The following is a 23,308-nucleotide window of genomic DNA, read 5'->3' on the forward strand; positions in this document are numbered from 1 at the left end:
AGAACTCTCCTGAAGTAACTCATTTTTATCATACTTTAGAAACAAAATATTATGACATAGAGCACTTATTAAAGAAAAACACTATGTTCATATTTTATACAACCTAAATTTGATATGGCTACACAAAATAAGAAGCAATAGAAAGGTTAAAAAAAAGGAAATATTAGATTTCATCTGGGCTGAACTTCTCAGCTACTAAAAACCAAAAGGTACAGTCCAAGGAAAAGCCTTTACCCCAAGACTCATCTGGGCAATTTCATGTTTAGACCTTTAATAAGAACTTGAAGAAAGGACAGCAAAGGAAAACAGTGTAGATAAAATGCATTAAGCAAAATCTGCAGCAGGAATATTAACAGTACTTACCATACAGGTTGCAGAGATGCACTTTCAGGACAATATATCTTTTTGATAGTAACTACAAGAAAATGCTGGAAAAGAAACTTCTTATCACCTAGTAGCTAGATTCAACTATAATTTGGAAAAGATATTCAGAAAGGCACATCTTAAAAAGAAGGAAAAAGAAAAAGAAAGATTTCTTCTTCCCTTAACCCTAATCACTAAAATAATAAACGGGATTAAGTCTTAGATATCCTAAGACCCTAACACCTCTGTGATAAAGAAGCTAAAACTTCTCCAGAGGACCAAGCAATACATCTCACTTGTTGACAGACAGCCTAAAAAGGTAGCTGAAAAATGCGTGCTCATAAAGGACAGGCTTAATGTACTCCCAACATTCCACTGCCATCTAACCTCATAAGGTTTCTATCTGCTAAGTCTGTTGACTTGGCTCTTTATCTCAACCCACTCTTTACTGTTGCCAACACTTGAGCACAAAGACTGAGATGGCATTTTCACATTTACATCTGTATGCACTCCCAGACAAAGTAAATGAATATTACATTTTTAAAAAAGAATCTAAACTAACGAATATATAAGTGGAACATAGCACCAGCAAAAGAAGTACAACACTAGAAATAACCTATCAACTATAATTTTTTTTTTGTCTTTTGTCTTTTTAGGGCCACACCCGCAGCATGTGGAAGTTCCCAGGCTAGGGATCTAATCAGAGCTGTTGCTGCCGGCCTACATCACAGCAACGCCAGATCTGAGCCATGTCTGCGATCTACACCACAGCTCATGGCAACGCCAGATCCTTAACCCACTGAGCAAGGCCAGGGATCAAACCCGCAACCTCATGGTTCCTAGTCGGATTCATTTCTACTACGCCACAACGAGAACTCCCAAATTTTTTTTAGATCAGTCTCCTGAGGCTGTAGAAATAAAAACAAACATAAACTAATTGGACCTAATCAAACTCACAAGCTTTTGTACAGCAAAGGAAACCATTTAAAAAAACCTGAAAAGATAACATACGGAATGGGAGAAAATAGTTGCAAACAATGCAACCAATAAGGGCTTAATATCCAAAATATACAAACAACTTCTACAACTCAATGACAAAAAAAGACAACCTACTTGAAAAAAGGCAGTAGACAGACATTTCTCCAAAGAGGACAGATGGATGGTCAACAGGTACATGAAAGAATGTTCAACATGCTTATTATTAGAGAAATGCAAATCAGAACTACAATGAGGTACCACCTCACACCAGTTAGAAAGGTCATCATTAATAAGTCTACAAATAATAAATGCTAGAGAGGGTGTGGAGAAAAGGGAACCCTTCCACACTGTTGGTGGGAATGTAAATTGTTACAAACACCATGGCAAACAATATGGAGGTTCCTCAGAAAACTAAAAATAGAACTACCATATAATCTAGCAATCCCACTCCTGAGTATATATACAGACAAAACTTTCATTCAAAAAGATACATGTACCCCTATGTTCACAGTAGCACTATTCACAATAGCCAAGTCATGGAAACAAACTAAATGTCTATTGACAGACGAATGGATTAGAAAGATGTGGTACATATATAAAAAATAGAATACTTCTCAGCCATAAAAAGAATGAAATAATGCCATTCACAGCAACTGGATGCAACTAGAAATTTTCATACTAAGTGAAATAAGAAAGATAGATACCATATGATATCACCTATATGTGGAATCTAAAATACTGTACAAGGGGACCTATCTACAAAATAGAAACAGACTCATAGACATAGAGAACAGACTTGTGGTTGCCAAAGGAGAGGATGGAGGGAGGGAAATGGACTGGGAGTTTGGGGTTAATAGATGCAAACTATTATATTTAGAATGAATTAACAATAAGGTCCTACTGTAAAGCACAGGCAACTATGTTCAACTTCCTGGGACATACCATGATTATATTTTTAAAAGAATGAATATATATGTATAACTAAATCACTTTGATGTACAGAAGAAATTGGCACAACACTGTAAATCAACTATACTTTAATTTTTAAAAAAGAATATTGGAGTTCCCGTCGTGGCTCAGCAGTTAACAAATCTGACTAGCATCCCTGAGGACGCAGGTTCGATCCCTGGCCTCACACAGTGGGTTAAGGATCCAGTGTTGCTGTGAGCTGTGTGTGGTGTAAGCTGCAGACGTGGCTCAAATCCTGTGTTGCTGTGGCTGCGGTGTAGGCCAGCAGCTACAACTCTGATTCGACCCCTAGCATGGGAATCTCCATATGCTGTGGGTGTGGCCCTAAAAAGCAAAAAAAAAAAAAAAAATTGTGTAAATACTACTTGGAATCTCTTGTTTTTAATCTATAATAAATTCTGCATAATCAACATTGCAATAGCTGTAATGGAGTTTTTAATACTAAGTTAGTTTCCTCCTACAATCCTATTTTCATTTGAACATCTCCTGTCATCAGTCGATAGGCCCCCAAATTTGGGAACTGATTTTATTAACACTAAACTAATATAATTAGTTAAGAAAACATGCTAGGTAAAAAAAGAAACTAATGGAGCTCCCGTCGTGGCGCAGTGGTTAACGAATTCGACTAGGAACCATGAGGTTGAGGGTTCGGTCCCTTCCCTTGCTCAGTGGGTTAACGATCCGGCGTTGCCATGAGCTGTGGTGTAGGTCGCAGACGCGGCTCAGATCCTGCGTTGCTGTGGCTCTGGCGTAGGCCAGTGGCTACAGCTCCGATTCGACCCCTAGCCTGGGAACCTCCATATGCCGCGGGAGCGGCCCAAAGAAATAGCAAAAAGACAAAAAAAAAAAAAAAGAAACTAATGCATTTCAAAGAAAAATTATTTGGATATTACCAAAGCCACTGCCTGGTCTCTACCACACTGGTTTACAGGAGAAGAAAAAAATATACATTCTGGTCTTCTGTGCCTTTCAAAGTAAAGATACTTCAGTTATGTTCTTACCAAGATACCTGAAAGACTAAAAAAGTACCTACAGGAGAAAACTACCAATAGGTTAAAAAGAGAGGGGTAAGCTCTAACAAAGAACATGCAAGGACTAAAAATGTATTCATCTTTCAGAATGAAAAATCTACCAAATAACATTTTAACTTTTTGGCCAAGTTACTTGTCTGCCAAAAAACTCTGGTTTTTAATTAAAATGGATCTTTCAAATATCATTCAACAAAATAAAACCAATTTTATTAACGGTAAGAAGGTACAAGTCAATGTAATTCTGACAAGAAAAACAGAAATTATATTCTAGTTGATCAGAACTGCATGTTGTTACAAAACAATTGTCCCACAAATACTCCTTGAGAACATTAATGACTTTGGCTAGATAAATCTGATATATGAAGAATGGCATTAATGCAGTAATTACCTCAAAGAAATTTACTTATTTGAAAAGTCAGAAAACTACTGACTCTGCATCTTTAACCTCTTTTTCAAGCTTTTATTTATAAACTTAAATTCATTTCTTTTAAAGCATGTTCCTAAAATACATGAAGAAATATATTTTTTAAAGTATGTTCAAGTCATTAGTAAGCCATATTTCACTAAACCAATATCTATTGAATGTGTATTTTATGGCAATATGTGGGTGGATGGGATAAAAAAAATAACGAGATAATCTCCACCCTCAAAAGAGTTGACAACCCATTATCAAGATACACTTATAAACCATAATTTTGGTTATCCATGGAGAGCAATTTGACATGATCTAGTAAAAATCTGAAATGTACCTTAGCTCCCATTAATTACATGTCTAGATATTGATTCTAGAGAAATTCTCACAGATAAGCATGGGAGACTTGAACAAAGATTTTATTGCAATATTGCCTTCAATGATAAAACAATGGAAGCAAAATAAGTGTCCCTCAACATGAAATGGGTAAACAGGATATATATACATATACAGGATACTAAAAGTTTAAAAGAATGAATTATGTATTTTTAACTGCTAGAACTCAAAAATAACTTAAAAGTAAAAAATGAAAATTGTAAGCTATTTTCTTTGTGAGACCAGATATCTAACTATATAACATAAGATATAAACTATCTGTGACCACAAACTAAACAATACCATATTGTTGTTCATGGTATCCTTTATGTCTGTAAAAGTTGTAAAAGCTGTTTTTTTTCAAGCATTTTAAAGCATTTTAGATCATCATTATAGTTGCCTCTAGAAAGAGCGGAATAACATGAGATGCAAGACAAAAGAGACAAAGTTTATTTGCTTTTAGTAATTCAAGAAGAAACAAATCTAACAAAGTGTTAAGGTGATGGGCATGAAGATGTTATTATTACTCTCTCTGGTAGTCTCAGTTTTTCTAAGTTCCCCAATATTTAAAACAAAATACAAGATCAAAAAAATCTGATCAACCACGTTTTACACTTTCTATAATCCCAGCGACCAAAAGACATGCGAATTTCTTTGCAAGATATTCAAGAAATTTAACAACCTGGCTCCTACCTTCCTTTACAGACCCACTTTGAACACTTCTCCCACCATCCTGCTATAAACCTAATCCTACTTTAACACTCACCAGGTATTAAACATTCCACTTATTTTCCTGCTATTTTGTCCATGTTAATACTATTCCCCCAATTGCAATCACTTTCCTCTAAAAAAATCTTGACTTGATCACAATCACTACATCACTATATTATCATTCAAGAACCAGTTCAAATGTCACCTACTATTTATGAGATTTCCTGATTCCTCCCTAACCTGTCACACAAGTAACTATTTTAGGATTGGCATTTCCACTGTACTTATCACTTCAAAGGGATACCTTTTCTTCAGCAGTATACCTCTTTAATTCTTAATGTTTTGTAGTGCCTGGCACACAGTAGGTATTCAGATGTGAAGTACACTGAATCAACATCTGAAACAGTGCTAAGGAACAGAGAAGAAAGTTATGAGTTCATTAACCCATTAAAATTTCTATTAAATCTGCCAGACAAAATGAACGGCAATTAGCTTCTGAATCCAAACTTCACAAAAAATATAAAATATTGTTTTTACAAAATAAAAAATTTTGCATAAAAAGTACAATTCAACTAAAGTTAATTATGTTCATATTTGTACAATAAACATCATCTTAAAGACAGTTTTTTCCTTTGATAATTTTACTAATTTTCCTAGAAAAGATTTCAATGTATCTATATTGGTACCAGCAACTTCCCCTAAAATCAACTATCATCCTAATAAAAGAATCTTCTGTTCATGCTAATAATTATCTGTCTCCTGTGATGTCTCACAACACCTGTCAGCAAATGTTTTGAGGGGGATAACATCTTTTTCGGCAATTACTGCTTGGCTCAGAGGCATGTGGTTTAGCTCTCCATCTGTGATGTGTCCAAGCAATCAAAGGGCTTGACAACCAAGGATTGGGAACAGATCTGGGTTAGAATCTTGACTCTGACACTTAGCTGTTGTTACTTAAACTCTATACACCTCAATTTCCCCATCTGTAAAATGGAATAAAAATAAGATACCTCATATGATGGCTGTGAAGATTAATTATGTAAATCTACATGGTGCCTGGTACATTATAAACAATGAGATATCTTCTATTAATTTTTCTTCTTCAGAAGGGGAGGGAGTGGGATAGACTGGGAATTTGGGGTTAACAGATATAAACTATTGCCTTGGAATGGATAAGCAATGAGATCCTACTGTATAGCACTGGGAACTATATCTAGTCACTTATGACGGAGCATAATAATGTGAGAAAAAAAGAATGTATACATGTATGTGTGACTGGATCATCTTGCTGTATAGCAGAAAATTGACAGAACACTGTAAACCAGCTATAATGGAGAAAATAAAAATCAGTATTTAAAAAAAGTATTTTTTTTTCTTTTTTGGCCATAACCATAGTATACCTAAGTTCCTGGGCCAGGAATCAAATCTGAGAGCAGGAGTGACCTACACCAAAGCTGGGGCAACGCCAAATCCTCACCCACTGTGCCAGGATAGGGATCAAACCTGCGCACTAGCAGAGACAACAAGGATCCTTAACCTACCACACCACAGAGGGGATTTCTATTAAATATTTTTAAATATTAATGACAGCAAAACCCCAAAATGTATTATACAATAATAATATGAATTTAGAGACTTCAGCCACAAGGGGGGCAGACATCAGAAGTAAGAGAGGCTACAACCCTATTATCTGTGAGAAGGTCACCACACCAAAAACCTACAAAAAAGACAGAGGACTATGACTCAGATGAGGGAGAAAGGAAAAACCCCAGAAAAACAGCTAAGCCATGAGGAGATTCTCAGCCTCCAGGAAAAAGACTTTAGACTGTTGATGCTGAAGATGATGCAAGACATTGGAAATAAACTGGAGGCAAAGATGGATAACTTACAGGAAACACTGAGCAAAGAGATACAAGATATAAAACTTAAACAAGAAGAGATGCAAAATACAATAACTGAAATAAAAAATTCAATAGAAGCAGCTAACAGCAGAATACAGGAGGCAGAAGAACAAATAAGCGAGGTGGAGGACAGATTAGTGGAAATTACAGATGAGGAACAGAAAAGAGAAAAAAGATTGAAAACAAATGAAGAGAGTCTCAGAGAACTCTGGGACAACTTTAAACGCACCAACATCCGTATTAGAGGGGTGCCAGAAGGAGAAGAGAGAGAGAAGGGGACAGAAAAAATATTCCAAGAGATAATAGCCGAAAATTTCCCTAACATGGGAAAGGAACCATGCGCTCAAATCCAGGAAGCATGAGTACCATATAAAATAAACCCAAGGAGGATAACACCGAGACACATATTAATCAAACTAACCAAAATTAAAGACAAAGAGAAAATCTTGAAAGCAGCTAGGGAAAAGAAACAAATAACAGACAAGGGAACCCCAATAAGGTTATCGGCAGATTTCTCAACAGAAACTCTGCAGGCCAGAAGGGAGTGTCATGATATACTTAATGTGATGAAAAGAAAAAACCTCCAACCAAGATTACTTTACCCAGCAAGGCTCGCATTCAGATTTGAAGGAGAAATCAAAACCTTCACAGATAAGCAAAAGTTGAGAGAATTCAGCAACACTAAACCAGCCTTATAACAAATACTAAAGGAACTTCTCTAGGCAGAAAAGAAAAGACAGCAACAGGAAACAAAAATTCCACACGTGACAAGGCTCACCAGTAAAGGTATATATACAGTAAAGATACTAAATCATCCATGCACAATTATACCACCAAAATCAGAAATCATAAGAGGTGGGTACAAATGCAGGACACTGGAGATGAACTTGCAATTAAGAGAATAACAACTTAAAACAATCTCATATACATATAGACTCTTATATCAAAACTTCAGAAAAACTGCAAACCAAAAATCTACAATTGATACACAAATAAGGAATCTCTGGAGAAGAAATATATCTCATAGTAAATAAGTGCTTAATCCACCATGAAGGGGGTCATTTGACATCATTCTTGGAATGCTGAAGTCTTCTTAGATCTGATTCTGATTTCCTCTCCATCAAAGAATTTATGATAATTAAATTATAATTAATTAATGCAACTGTACAATTAAATAATACAGTTCTACAACTGTATTATTAATAACCATTTCTCTCCATGATACAATGTAAGGTCTGTAATGTCTCATTTATCACATCACCTAGAATGGTGTAATGCCTATACTGAAGAATCAATAAGATGTAACAAATTGAGAGGACATATTTATATAGTTACTCTGTTTTTTAATCAATTTATGCATTTTATATTTTACTTATTTTCAGAGGGTGTATTATTTTTGTTATTCTTACCAGTTGGTATTCTCTTTATTATGCTATATAAAATATTTAATAGTATATAAGGCTTTCTTCTCTATAAATTTCAGTTGTATAATATACACAATTTTAATATAAGGCTAGTTTTTAGGGAAAAATTGAAATGTAATAGACAATACTAAATAGTAAAGATGAAAGCCATACAAAATGGGATAAAGTATAGAATAAATTTCCTATTTGTCTCAGCATATTTTCCATTCCACTTCTCCAGAGGGAGTCACTTAATCTGTTTCTTAAGATCCATGATATAATAATCTGTGTGAATGTAATTGTGTTTAAATACATGTACTTTATTCTGTACAAAAAATTAAAATTTAAAAATAACTAAATAAATAAAAATAGATTCACCTTATCTAATTGACAAAATTGTCTATGAATTTTAAACATTGAAAGATATAGATTCCCCATGTAGAAACATATATTAAGTGATTTTTAAATGAAATTGTTTGATAAGTGTAATTTTTCCCTTGAGATTGGTAAAAAACAGTATTCAAATCTAAGGGGATATCCTATACTTTGAAACATTTTTTTTTGTTGCATTTGGGGGGGTTGTTTGTTTCTGTTTTCTTGAAATTCATAGTTTCTTACATAGCTTTAGTGAGGTCTCTACATTTGTTCTAACCATATTCTGTGAAGAAGTACTTGTACATGTAAAACTTGTATTTATGAGGTCAGGAGTCATTAATAAATAAAAACTCATTAAATTAAAATAATAATAGTATGAATTTAGTAACTTTAAATCTTCTTCTTTGGAATGCCACATTCATGCATCTCTTTACTGAAACTACCATTCCTGGTATAAGTAAATGCCTCATCCTTTAAGAGAGGAAAGGGCAATGAAGGCATCTATCTACCTTGGGAGACTCTGGAGGCTGAATTGAGTACTCAGAAATGGAATCACTCACAAACATATATTATTTACGTCTGGGATTACAAGTAAACTCACTTCACAAGGAGTATTTGAGAAATAAGATAACAGAATGTAGTGGGGAAATTGGAGACTAGGAGGACCAAAGGTTTTAATATGGTAACTCCAAGCTGAACAGTAAGAGTCAAGAAATGCAAGCCTTAATATAATGCTCGATTAATCACTGCTACTTGATATCTGATGCAAACGTTTACCTTACTTACCCTAGTTGATGATAACATGGCTACCAGCCTATTCACTTAGATGCTAAAACAACCTCAAATAGCAGCAAGTGACAAAATAAGAATTCAACTGTGATAACTAACGTATAAAATCAGAACACAGTAAGTGATATTAGGCACTGAGAAAGCCCAATTCAAACTGTAGGCTTCAGAAACTAAACTCTGATAGGAGAGGAAGAAAAAAAACTTTTTTACTAAAGACTTCCTACATTTGGGACCATATATTTTTGTACTTTACCTCAATTTCATTTAGTCTGATCCTTGTAAGAACATGTTTGAGGTACTATATCCTTTCTGCAGAAAACAAGGAAATGAAAGTTCAAAAATTAAGATAACTAACCCAATCACATCATTAAGAAATGGCAGGATCAAGGTATGATGGACAGTGTTCAGTTCAACTCAAACTTAAGTGTTTGCCTCATTCATCCCTTAAAATGTTTCCAAGAGTTCCCACTGTGGCTCAACCTGGCATCTCTGCAGTGCCAGGACATGGGTTCAATTCACCCAGATCAGCAGAGTGGGTTAAAGGAACAGGTGTTGCCACAGCTGCAGTGTACATCACAACTGTGGCTCAGATCCAATCCCTGCCCCAGGAACTCCACATGCCACAGGGCAGCCAAAAAAGGAAAAAAAGAAGAAAATGCTTCCAGCCTAGAAGGAGGAAGCCTAGAGAGATGAATTTAGATCCTATCTCGTAAATGAAAAAACAGTATAACAAATAATATTACAACAGAAGCCAAAGAACACTAGGAGATGGCACAGAACTGTAAAACTAGTAAAATAATTCACCATGAGGTTGAAAATATAAAAGGTCACAACTCTCAGGAAATCAAGTTTTAACCAGAAAACAGTTATCATTTCCCTGAAATTTTCTAAAATGTATTCATAATATATCACTACTCTCTTGGATAATTCAGATAGCTACCATAATTTCATGTCTCAATTTTATAGACCATAGAAAGTGTTAAAATAGACCCAAACATATATATTACACATGTAGATTTATCAAAATGCTGACCTTAGGACTTAGTATAGAAACCATTTTCCAAAATCATAGCTGCTAGTACTTTAAAACATCAGAAACAACAAGTTTCCACTGTAAAGTACAGACAACTAAATTCATATCCTGTGATAAACCATAGTGGAAAAGAATCTGAAAAATAATATATATATATATATGTATGTATAACTGAATCACTTTGCAATACAGCAGAAATTAACACAATGTAAATACTGCAATAAAATAATTTTTTTAATCTCAAAAACAAAACAAAACAAAAACAAAAGAATCAGGCTGGAAAACAAATGATAATCTACCTGATCCAATCATTTTATAACCAAATAAAAAGCTACCCAAAGAGCTTCTGTCCAAAAAGTGGAGAAGTGGAATCTGGAGCAAGGAGAGTAAAGAAGCAGAGAGAATATACTTAATGAAGTTTCTAGATTATCCATAACTATACACACAAACTAAATACGGCCTTAAAATAATTCTATAGACAGTACTATACTGAAGTGGCATAAACGCTGTAGCTAAAAGAAGGCTGACAATTATCTACTGGACACTCACTATAGTTATATTCCTCAGATCTATCTTTATAGTCTACAAAACAATTTGTAGCAAATGCAAAATACATCCACGTGGGTACACGGCATGTGTCTCACTCAAGAATGACTAAAAAAACCTCATTCTTTGGGGGAAGATTTTACATGTAAGTTCCCAATTCTCTGCCTTACCATAAGTCATTTGAGTCCTAAAATGTCAAGTCATTGTCCTCACTTTCCACCTGAATGTAACTCCCTCTGATAAATACAGGAATCCCTTCCCTAAAGTTTATCTTTCAGTACAACAAATAAGAATATTCAAATATCAGTGTACCTTATAACATTCTAGATGCAACTAACATTTCATATTTTTAAGAAAGTTTCCCATTAAAACCACCTAAAGGACAATATCACAAACAAATCATAAATATCTGCAGAAAGTGTGTACAAGTATTTTATCTTTATAGTTACATCAAGGACACAAAAGCTATGTCACTGAAATATACAAAGACAATGCTGCCATCTAAAGGCCAAGATACAATACGAAAAAAATGTATACTCAGTCAAATACCATCAATGTATATAAAAACAACCAATTTGATATCTGAAAGTCAGCAAAGTTTATACTTTAAAAAAAACACCATGATATGATTATTTTTAGGCTGCATAATGAAACTCCAGCATTTTTTTGAGATGATTCCTTTTGAGAAGACTGACAAGAGATTAGCAAAATAATTTGGCTAATGATCAATATCTGCACAGGTAAAGTTCTGCTAGCATCCTTTTGGGCACCATATTCACCTATCAGTGGTTGGTGTAAAATATTTGTCCTATTTAATGATGTTTATTATTTCATGTTTATAAGGACATATACAGTATATTTACATGTATACATACATAAACACTATTTGCCTTTAACCAGACTATTATTTCTACTCACTTAAAATATTTGTTGTTAAGGAATAATAATATATTTCATAGTGAAAAGACTCAAACTAATTAAAATTGTAGCTTTGCAAGCAACTCAAATATTTCTCCTTATTTCATAAATACAAATCAAAGTTCCTTTGCGAGATTACCTATAAATAGCTCAACTGTCCAAGAGAAAGATTACAAATTATTCTAAATTTCCCTTTCTAAGAACTTTAAACTCATAGAATTTCAATGAACTAATCTTTAAGATCTAAAAAAATTACTTCAAATTTGCAATGATATCAGAATCTTTACTGAATAACACTACATAGAAAACTGATTCTCTTAGCATTTATTCATATAACAAACATCTTTCTTTCTTTCTTTCTTTTTTTTTTTTAAACAAGTGGCTGCACCTATGGCATACAGGAAGTTCCCAGGCTAGGGGTCAAGCCACAGCCACTGTAGAAGCAACACCGAGTAGTTATGTTGTGAGCCATACGGGAAGTCTGACATATAACATCTTTCTAATGGAGCACAGTATTAAAGAAATTTGAACATAACAAGAACCTTCAAAACATACAGGTAATTCTTTTGAGAAACGACTGGTCAATAAAAATGTTTCTCTGTATTTCTTCAACAAGAAAACAAATATTAATCACTCAACAAATATTCCTATTATGTGAAAAAGATAAAAACTGTCAATTGGGATTACCATCCTTTATCTTGAGTATACAGTGGAAACCAACAGACAACAAATACAGCCAAGACCTCATTAAAACTGAGTTTTTATTGCCTCCTATGGGTCAGAGTTTATAGCAAACAATTTAAGGATATTATCATTTAATCCTCAAACCCCCACAATCTAAAAAAATACAAATACTAGTAACCCCGTTTGCAAAGGAGTTCAGAGATCTTAAGCAACTTTCCCAGGATCACAATGCAAGTGAATAGATACCAGGATTCAAAAATTCACTCTCTCTGGAGTTTCAACTGCGGCACAGGGGGTTAAGAATCCGACTGCAGCAGCTCAGGTTACTGGAGGCACAGATTTGATCCCTCATCAGTGCAGTAAGTTAAAGGATCTGGCGTTGCTGCCGCTGTGGCTCAGATTCAATCCCCAGCCCAAGAACTTCCATATGCTGAAGGTGCGGCCATTTAAAGAAAAAAGTCGCTCTCCCTGACCCAAAGACATTATTCTCTTCAAAAGAGCATACTGACGCAGAAGTGATTATTAAATATGTATTAGATGTAAAGAGGAATGGAAAGTATTTTTACTATGTCATTTCAAAGAAAAATACTATTCTACATGGTAATAAGTGCATTCACTTTTAATTTAGTGTTTCAATTTTACTAACTGCAATCTTTTTTTAAAGAAGCATTTTCCCATTTCAAGTGAAAAGGCTTTAAGAGACCTTTCAAAATTTATGTTAATATGTAAGGTATATTTATGAAATTTTGTAAACTAACTCCAAGGGGCAACAAAAAGATTTATTTTGTGGATACAATTAAAAAGCAAGTCTTCTTTAACAATATGCTACATATTCAGGACCACCTTGCCGGTATTTTAAAGTACACTATTCTTCAACACTGAGAACTCTACTAATGCCTCCTCACTGGCAACTTTTTCTGTTAACCTGTACTATGTAACTATCAAATCGAAACTAAATGGATTTGGAATATTACTGAGCCATAAAAATGAGTGAAGCTCTGATACACACTACAACACGAATGAACTTCAAAAAAATATGCTAAGTGAAAAAGGGAAGACAAAAAAGACCACATATTGCATGATTCCATTTAAATGAAATGCCTGGAACAGGCAAATCCATAGAAATAGTAGATAACCAGCTGCCAGGGGCTAGAGGAAGGGGGAATGAAGAATGACAGCTAATGGGGATAATGAAACTATTCTAGAATTACTAATGATGATTGGAAAATTCTGTGAATATACTAAAAAATTTTATTACTTTAAAAAGATAAATTTTATGTCAAGTATATCTCATTAAGAGAAAATTACATGGCTTCAAAGATAGTTATAACATACAGTAAGTGTGAGTTAAATGCACATGCTTAAAATATAAAATAAAATCTATGTAACTATCAAAAAACTATATAACTACCAAGATTATCTGACTCAATTTACTGAATCACATTTTAAACCATACTAAGTGAAAGACTCTATTTCACAAGCATACATCTTCCTGAATATAAAAAATTTCTAACTATCTAAAATTACTGCAATACATAAAGGAATCATAAGGAAAAACAACCACATACATATATTTGGGAACCAAATTTAATTTTCTCCAATTAATTTTTTCCGACTATCAGAGTTTAGAAAAAACATACTAGCACATGCTAATGAAGAATTCTGAACATGCAAGTAACACAAGCACTCATACAGTTCTAAAATCAATTTATAAAAATTACTGTTTTGAGAAGATTCTTGCTTATAAAGTAGGGTTTGCCTCTAAACCACCAAAAGAAATTAAGCAGAAAAAAACTTAAGCAAAGTTGTAAGGAATTCAAGAGTTAGAAACAATGAAAACCACAAGGATGATAACAAGTACTTACTAATTTGTTTTCCTGCATGTATATTCTTTGTAATTTCAGACAGCCCTTAGCTATGACGATCATGCCTTCATCTGAGATCTTGTAACACTGGCCGAAATGAATATCTTTGAGTTCTCTGCACTTTGAGCCCAGCTGTAAATAAAGAGATTTGGCTGAATGCTCCAAAAATAACAAAGGTAACATGTATCTAGTGGGATTTCCATATAATTTTTTTCACGGACATAACAAAGTAAAATAATGTTTATAAATTATGTTTAAAATAAAACATACTGTAGCAATCTACAATTTAAAACAGTTTTGTGTAAAACTTTTCCCCTTCTAATTATTTCCTTGCTTTAACTGCCTCACACTATATGCCCACCTAGATGCCTAGATTCCTTAACACTTCAAATTCACTTTTTTATTTTTCTTGAGTCTTTTTATCAGTCATCATGTTAGACTGAGTGGAACACAGGTCCAAGGAATAAAACAAAGGTCCAAGAAGTGAGTCAAAGGCCCAGTGATTGAAAGAATACTTAATTCATGAGTTTTACTTCTAGTTCTGATTGCCCCAATGAATCATTTTCTTTTCATCTCATTTACGCCATAAAAAAGAAAAAAAGACTGAATATGCTATGGCCAATATTCTAGTTAATCCTTATTTACACACTTACCACAAAAACTGAAAAAAAAAAAAAAAGGACTAGTGATTTCATGATTTAAATCTCAAGTTACTGAATTACAACGTTCCCCTTAAAAAACATTAAGTATCATAAAGAACAAATCATATACATTTCCTACCAAATGTAGAGATTAGATGATCAAAACTAATTATAAATAAATGTTGTTTTATGGGTATTACATATGAAGAGTCATCTTAGAAGAAAATAAGAAACTTCAGTAAAAACCTCTTTAGCAAAAATAATCTGAAAAAGTTAAATTAAAACAATAAAACAGAGTTGGCAAGGGTTCAAAGTGTGCTGATACATCACTACCAAGAAAGTAAATTAATATAAAAAATCTTCTTAGAGGGATACTAAGCATAAATGAAAAAAAATTATAAAATTTGCCTGAATATTATATGACTTAGCTTCTAAATATTTACCAAAAAACACAACAAAAATGAATAACTAGACAGATATGTAGTAAACATGCTATAATATTAATTATGCAATCTACAAGGTGGGTATGTGGGTGTTCTCTATAAATTTTTTTCATATTTTCCATTTATTTAAAATTATTCAAAACAGACTAGAAGAATAATTAACTAAAAGTGTTTCATAAGATTTAGCTAAAAGAAATAACCACACAAGTCCCATTCAGAACAAACCCAAGGAGAAACACCCTGAGATACATACAATCTAACTGACTGAAATTAAAGACAAAGAGAAAATACTGAAAGCAGCTAGGAAAAAGCAACAAATAACATACAAGGGAGCCCCAATATGGTTTTCAGCTGATTTTTCAGCAGAAACTCTGCAGGCCAGAAGCAGTGGCACAATATAGTTAAAAGTGATGAAAGGAAAAAAACCTACAACCCAGAACACTCTATCCAGCAAGTTTGTCATTCAGATTTGATGGAGGAATTAAAAACTTTACAAATAAGACAGTTCAGCACTCCCAAATCAGCTTTACAACTGCTAAAGAAACTTCTCTAAGAGGAAAAGGCCACAACTAGAAAGAAGAAAATTACAAGTGAGAAGGCTCACCAGTAAAAACAAACATGTAGTAAAGGCAGAAAACAATCCACATACAAATATGATATCAAAACCAAAAATCATGAGATAAGGAGACTACAAACAGAATACTGGAAAGACACTTGAAACTAAGAGACTACCTATTTATTTATTTATTTATTTATTTATTTATTTATTGTCTTTTTGCTATTTCTTAGGCCGCTCTCGCGGCATATGGAGGTTCCCAGGCTAGGGGTCCAATCGGAGCTGTAGCTGCCAGCCTACACCAGAGCCACAGCAACGCGGGATCCGAGCCGCATCTGCAACCTACACCACAGCTCACAGCAACGCCGGATCGTCAACCCACTGGGCAAGGGCAGGGACCGAACCTGCAACCTCATGGTTCCTAGTCGAATTCATTAACCACTGTGCCACGATAGGGAACTCCATTTTTTTTTTGTCTTTTTGCTATTTCTTGGGCCGCTCTCACGGCATAGAGACTACCAATTTAAAATAATCTTGTATATATATATATATATATTATACTTCATGGTTAACCCAAACCAAAAATCTCTAACAGATACACACACAAATAAGACAAAGCAATCCAAACATGACACTAAAGATAGTCATCAAATCACGAGAAGAGAACAAAAGAGGTGAAGACAAAAGACTAACTAAAACAATTAATAAAATGACAGTAAGAACATATATATCAATAATTACCTTACATGTAAATGAATTAAATGCTCCAACCAAAAGACACAGAATGGATACAAAAAAAAAAGACCAAAACATATGCTGTCTACAAGAGACCTACTTCGGTTCTAGGGGCACACACAGACTGAAAAAGAGAAGATGGAAGAAAATATTCCAGACAAACAGAAATCAAAAGAAAGCTGGGGCAGCAACACTCATATTAGACAAAATAGACTTTAAAATAAAGATTACTACAAAAGACAAAGACATGACATAATGATCAAAGGATCAATCCAAGAAGATGACACTAAAATCATAAACACATATGCAACCAACAAAGGAGCACCTCAATGTATAAGGCAACCAATACAAGCCATAAAAGGAGAAACAGCACAACAATCAGGGACTTTAACACCCCACCTTCAGCAATGAATAGATCATCCAGACAGAAAATCAATAAGGAAACATTGGCCCTGAATGAAGCCAGTATATATACATATATATATAAATACATATATAAATATATATATAAATATATACTTATATTGTTTTCTTTTTTTTAGCTTTTTTTGTGTGTGCATGCGTCTTTTTATTTTTTTTTAGGGCCACTCCCATGGCATATGGACGTTCCCAAGCTAGGGGTCAAATCGGAGCTGCAGTTGCCAGCCTTCACCACAGCCAGACAATGTGAGATTCAAGCCACATCTGTGACCTACACCACAGCTCATGGTAATGCTAGATCATTAATCCACTGAGCAAGGATAGAGATGGAACCCACATCCTCTTGGATACTGGTCAGGTTCTTAACCCCCTGAGCCACAATGGGAACCCCATCACTTTCAAATGCATCAAAAAAGAATAAAATTCCCAGGAATAAATTTAACCAAGGAAGTAAAAGACCTATCTATATTCTAGGTCTAAACTGTTAAGACACAGATGAAAGAAACTGAAGATGACATAATAAATGGAGAAATATAACTCATGGATTGGAAGAATATTGTTAAATTGTCCATACCACTCAAAGCAATATATATATATTCAGTACAGTCTCTATCAAAATATCAAAGGCATTTTTCAGAGAAAATGCCTAAAATTTAGATGAAATCACAAAAGACCAAAAACAGCCAAAGCAATCTTGAGAAGAACAAAGCTGGAACTATCATGCTCCCTGATTTCAAACTATACAACAAAGCTATAGCGATTTAAAAAAAAGTATGGTACTGGCACAAAAACAGACACACAGATCAATGGGATAGAAAAAAAAGAGCTCAGAAGTAAATACACATACAGTTGATTAAGACAGAGAAGGTAAGAATATATATTGAGGAAAAGACAGTCTCTTTAATAAACGGTATTGGGAAAACTGGACAGCTACATGTAAAAGGATGAAACTAGAACATTTCTTACACTATACAAAAATAAACTCAAAATGAATTAAAGATTTAATTGTAAGACTTGAAATCATAAAACTCCTAGAAGAAAACATAGTTGGTATGCTCTTTGACATTAGTCTTAGCAATTTTATTTTGGGTTTGTCTCTCCAGGCAAGGGCAATAAAAGTGAAAATTAAAAATGGGAACACACCAAACTAAAAAGCTTTTGCATAGAGAAAAAATCCATCAACAAAACGAAAAAGCAATCTACTGAATGGGAGAAGATAGTTGCAAACAATATGAGGGGTTAACATCTAAAATATAAGAAGAACTCATACAACTCAGTATCAGATAACCAATCAAGCCAATTTTCAAACAGGCCAAGGAACTAAACAGATATTATTCCAAGGAAGACATACATATGGCCAAGAGGAACATAAAAAGATGCTCAACATCACTAATTATCAGGAAAATGCAAATCAAAACTATAATGAAATATCATCTCACACCTGTTAGAATGGTTATTATCAAAAAGGCAATAAATAACAAGTAGTGACAAGGATGTAGAGAAAAGGGAATCCCTATGCTCTGTTGGTAAGAATGTAAGTTGGTACAGCCACTATGAAAAACAGTATGGAGGTTCCTAAAATAATTAAAAATAGAACTACCATATGATCCAGCAATTCCACTTCTGGGCATTTATCTGAAGAAAATAACACTAATTCAAAAACACATATGCACCCTGATGTACCCTGCAACATTAGCCTAGATACGGAAGCAACCTAAGCGTCCACTCACTGATCAATGATTACAGATGTAGTGTGTGTGTGTGTGTGTGTGTGTGTGTGTGTGTGTGTATACATATATGTAAATAAGTATGGTATACATATTTATAAATATACACACACAGTGAAATATTAGCTATATAAAAGAATGAAATCTTGCCATTTCCAAGAACATGGATGGACCTAGAGGGTATTAAGCAAATTAGGCAGAGAAAGACAAAATACTGTACAAGTTCACTTATATGTGGAATATAAAAAAACAAATGAACAAATACAACAAAACAGACAGAGACTCAAAGATTCAGAGAGCAAACTAGAAGTTGTGGGGTGGAGGGAGATGGATGAAATAGGTGAAGGGGATTAAGAATTACAAACTACCAGTTATAAAATAAATAAGTCATAGGGCTATAACGTACAGCACAGGAAACACCATCAATAATATTATAATAATTTTGTATGGTGACAGTAACTTAACTCATTGTGGTAATCATTTGGTAATGCATAAAAATTACAAATCACTAATACATTACTGTGAGTCAACTACTCTTCAATTTAAAGATATAAAATAGAAATCAAAGAAACAAATTTTAGAAAAAGAATATCCCCTGGAGCTTGACCTGAATTTAGTACTAATATTTCTCTAAAAGCCTCAGAATTAGTAAATAACTCCTCTAAATACAAAAATCTTCACCCAGGAAAGAGTGCTGTAGACATTGAAGCTTTGGCCCTGTCAGAATGGAGGGACCTTGTGGGAGTCCTGGCATCCAGCTTAAAGATAAGAAAAGTGGCACTATAGCAAAAGAACTAGGCCCTAGAGTAAGGCCTGTTCTAGACCCTCCAAATTAAAGGGGCTTGGGAAAGACCTTGGGCTTTCCATAGATTCACCATAATAAAGAATAAAACTGGGTATAAACAAAATCAAGATTATTATTAAGTAACTGAAATGCCTTAAAAAAAAAAAATCAACCTTCTGTTTCCAGTCCAACATCGAGGAACTCAGAAGTTCCTACTCTATCCTAATAACATGTAAAAAGTTGAACAAGTTCAACCACCCTCCCTGCATCCATCAGAAAAGTGAAGTTGAGGAGAAAACCACTGCCCCCCAGAACTAGACAAAGAGAAGGGCAGATATATAGAGAAACAACTTGCCAGAAAGCCATTAGAAGAAACCTCCACAGGAACCAGCGCCACAGTAGGAAACCCTAAACTAGAATTGATCTCCTCTTGTATCAAGTAAATAATTTGCCCCTATTAACACCTCTTACCCCAGAGAAAAATCAGTACACCTAAATAATGTACAAACTCCTCAAAATTATCTCCATAATACTTTCTACTTTATCAAGGGACATTCTGAAATGCTAACTACTCATCATCAGATAAAAAATACCTATCTGGTTGATGTTGACTAGACCCACAAAACCACTCACCTTGGTGGGACACTGGCAAACTCCTGCCTAAGGGCTCTTCCAGGTAAGGGAAGTTATGAACCTTGTAAACTTTTAGCTACAACCACACTTCTCCATTCACACCCAATCTATCCTCCATTGCTATCTGCACCTTACACTCATGCCATGTACAACCCTAACTCTTACTCTCTGCCAAGTAATTAATTGGTCTTAGTAACCTAAGACAAAGAACCCTACTATGTCATTTAAGAGGTTCTTAATCTGTATCAATACAAGTCCAACACCTGATTCCCTAGGAAATGTGCAAGTCAGATGAATAGTAATAGTAGCCCTCCTCTAACTCCAGTAATGTGCCAAGGGCACTCATCAGACGTCTCTAAAGGAAATCACGTAAAGAAAAGGGTGTGAGTAGCCAGTTCATCTCATAAATAAAGCCGGTCCATTCACTCATTAATCTATGTTCATTTTAGCACATGACAGTTAACTAGAACTGCAAATGGATGAGAGTAACAAATATAAAAAGGACTTCCCTTGATTTTTTCTTTTTTATAATAATCAATGAAGGTTATTCACAATTTTGCTCAAGAACTCCAAAGGTATTTTTCAAATTTTTCTAAAAAATATCGGGAGGTGATTTTCCCCGCATCTCAAATTTTAATTAAAAATCTGCATAATACCCTTGAGAAGTTACAAAAGAGAATTTGTTTCAACATGCCATCTGTTGTTACTGGGTTATTTTTATGATAAAACAAACACCTCAGGAAGCATATACTTCAACAAAGAATCTAGATAACTGAAACCAAAACATGGAACCCACTGGGAAAAAAAACAAGATTAGGTCTTCCAATGTCACATGAAAGCTGCTCAAAACCAAGGTCTTAAAAACATGAGATATGCTGCCTTCAACACAAGAAGAAAGCTGTTTGTTCTACTTTCCATTCCCGAGCTGTCATCACTGTCACTATTACATACATGCAAAAGAGAACAGTGAAGAAAACCCAATCCGTATCTCCTAGTAACTACACCCAACTATGCTAACTGTTCATGTTTGTAAAGTCATAAAAATTATAATTTCAAAGTTTGATTCATTAGTTTTATCATCTGTAGCAGAGTAGCAATTTTTACTCATGACATACCTCAGTGCTACTGTGATGATTAAATTGGATAGTACAAAAATACAATGCCTGTGATATAAAAAGCACCCAAAATATATTTACTTCCCTTTGCCATTTATGATACTCATTTAGAAACAGAATATTTAAAACATTCTTAAACTACCTAAATACAACACATTTGCTAGAGAAGGTTTTCTAAGAAAACCTCTAGTTTCTCAGTCTCAATATAAACATCAATTATCATTATAGGGATAAAATGAATATCATGTCATCTAAAGGGGGGAGGAAATGAGCTAAGTAGTTTGAGCATGAACTCAAGATACCACTGATGAGTGTCAGCCCTATTACTGATTACTTTACTTCAGATAAATTACTTATAGTCTCTCTGTAACTGCTTCCTCAGCTACAAAAATGAAATAGTACCTACCTCACAGAGAGGCTATGAAGCAAAAGAGAAATGTATGGATATACAGTTTGGACTCTATGAACAGTACATGACACATGGCAGATGTTCTTTAAGGTTACATATCTGCTCTTTACCTACTTGACTGAGTATCATTAGAATATGTAAAGATGTATTAGGTGAGACTGATATTTTCCTTTATCTTACAGAAATTCAGAATCTAAAAACAAGTAAATATTTATTTTTTCCTTTATGATTGTGAAAAAAATACATGTAACATAAAAACTGATTTTAACCATATTTAGGTACATACAGTGACATTATATTCAAAGTGTTGTAGAACCATCACTACCATTTAGAAAAGTTTTTCATAACCCCAAAAAGAAACTCTCTATCCATTAAGCAGTAAGTACCCATTCCCTATTTCCCCTAGTCCCTGAAAACCCCTATGTTGTCTCTGTGAATGTGCCTATACTAGATGTTACATAAGTAGAATCTTAAAATATTTGTTCTTTGTGTCTGACATATTTAGCTTTGCATGTTTTCAAAGTTCATTCACATGGTAACATGTACAGCATTTCACTCGACTATTAAGGCTAAATAAAATTTCACTGCAAAGACATAATTTAATCTATTCATTCATTTCTTCATGGACACCTGGGTTATTTCGACCCTTGGTGGTTGTGAGTAATGATATAATGAAAAGTGAACAAGTAACTATTTGATTCAGTTTTCAATTATTTGGGGTATATATCTATGGCGGAATTACTGGGTCATATGATAGGTCTATGTTTAATTTGTGGAGGAATCAACCATTTTCCATAGCATGTGCACAGTTTTACATTCCCACTAGCAATGTATGAAGGTTCCACTTTCTCCACATCCAAAGGAACACTTTATTTTCTGGGTTTTGTCTTTGTTTCTTTTAATGTACAATGGAGTAGGTATGAAGTGATATCTCATTGTGACTTTGGTTTGCAATTCTCTAACGACTAATGATGACAAGCAGCTTTTCATGTGCTTGCAGGCCACTTAGGTCTTTGGATGAACGATTATTTGTGTAGTTTGACTATTATTCAAGTGAGTTTGGGGAAGGGTGTTGTTGGTTGATAAGATTTCTTTATATATCCTGGATATTAAACTCTTATCAGATACATGATTTGCAAACATTTTCTCCCATTTTATGTTATCTGTCCACTCTCTGAGACTGCCATTTGAAAAAAAAGTTTTATTTTTAATCAAGTCCAGCTTATCTTTTTTTCAGTTTTGCTATCAGTTCTTTTGGTGCCATATTTAAAAACCACTACCAAATTCAAGGTCCTAAAAATTTATACCTATACTTTCTTCATAGAGTTTTATAATTTTCACTCTTAAATTTATGTCTTTAACCCATTTAGTTATTTTTCTTGAAGAGTGTTCTTTTCCCAAATGAATGCTCTTGGCACTACAGTTGAAAAAAAAAAATTTAACTGACCACAGATAATGAGGGCTTACATCTGAACACCCAATTCTACTCCAC

The 23,308-nt window shown here is 34.1% G+C and overlaps 1 protein-coding gene across 1 annotated transcript in view; it reads right to left on the bottom strand.

The window, feature by feature from the left end:
* FBXL17 (F-box and leucine rich repeat protein 17) overlaps positions 1 to 23,308 on the bottom strand; it is a 494,183-nt gene that overhangs the window by 440,677 nt on the left and 30,198 nt on the right. The window contains exon 4 of the mRNA XM_047778392.1: positions 14,354 to 14,485. Within this exon, the coding sequence (XP_047634348.1) occupies positions 14,354 to 14,485 (132 nt within the window). The remainder of the gene's footprint in view (positions 1 to 14,353; positions 14,486 to 23,308) is intronic.

Source organism: Phacochoerus africanus, chromosome 4 (genome assembly GCF_016906955.1).
Source record: "Phacochoerus africanus isolate WHEZ1 chromosome 4, ROS_Pafr_v1, whole genome shotgun sequence".
In the NCBI taxonomy this organism is placed as follows: domain Eukaryota; kingdom Metazoa; phylum Chordata; class Mammalia; order Artiodactyla; family Suidae; genus Phacochoerus; species Phacochoerus africanus.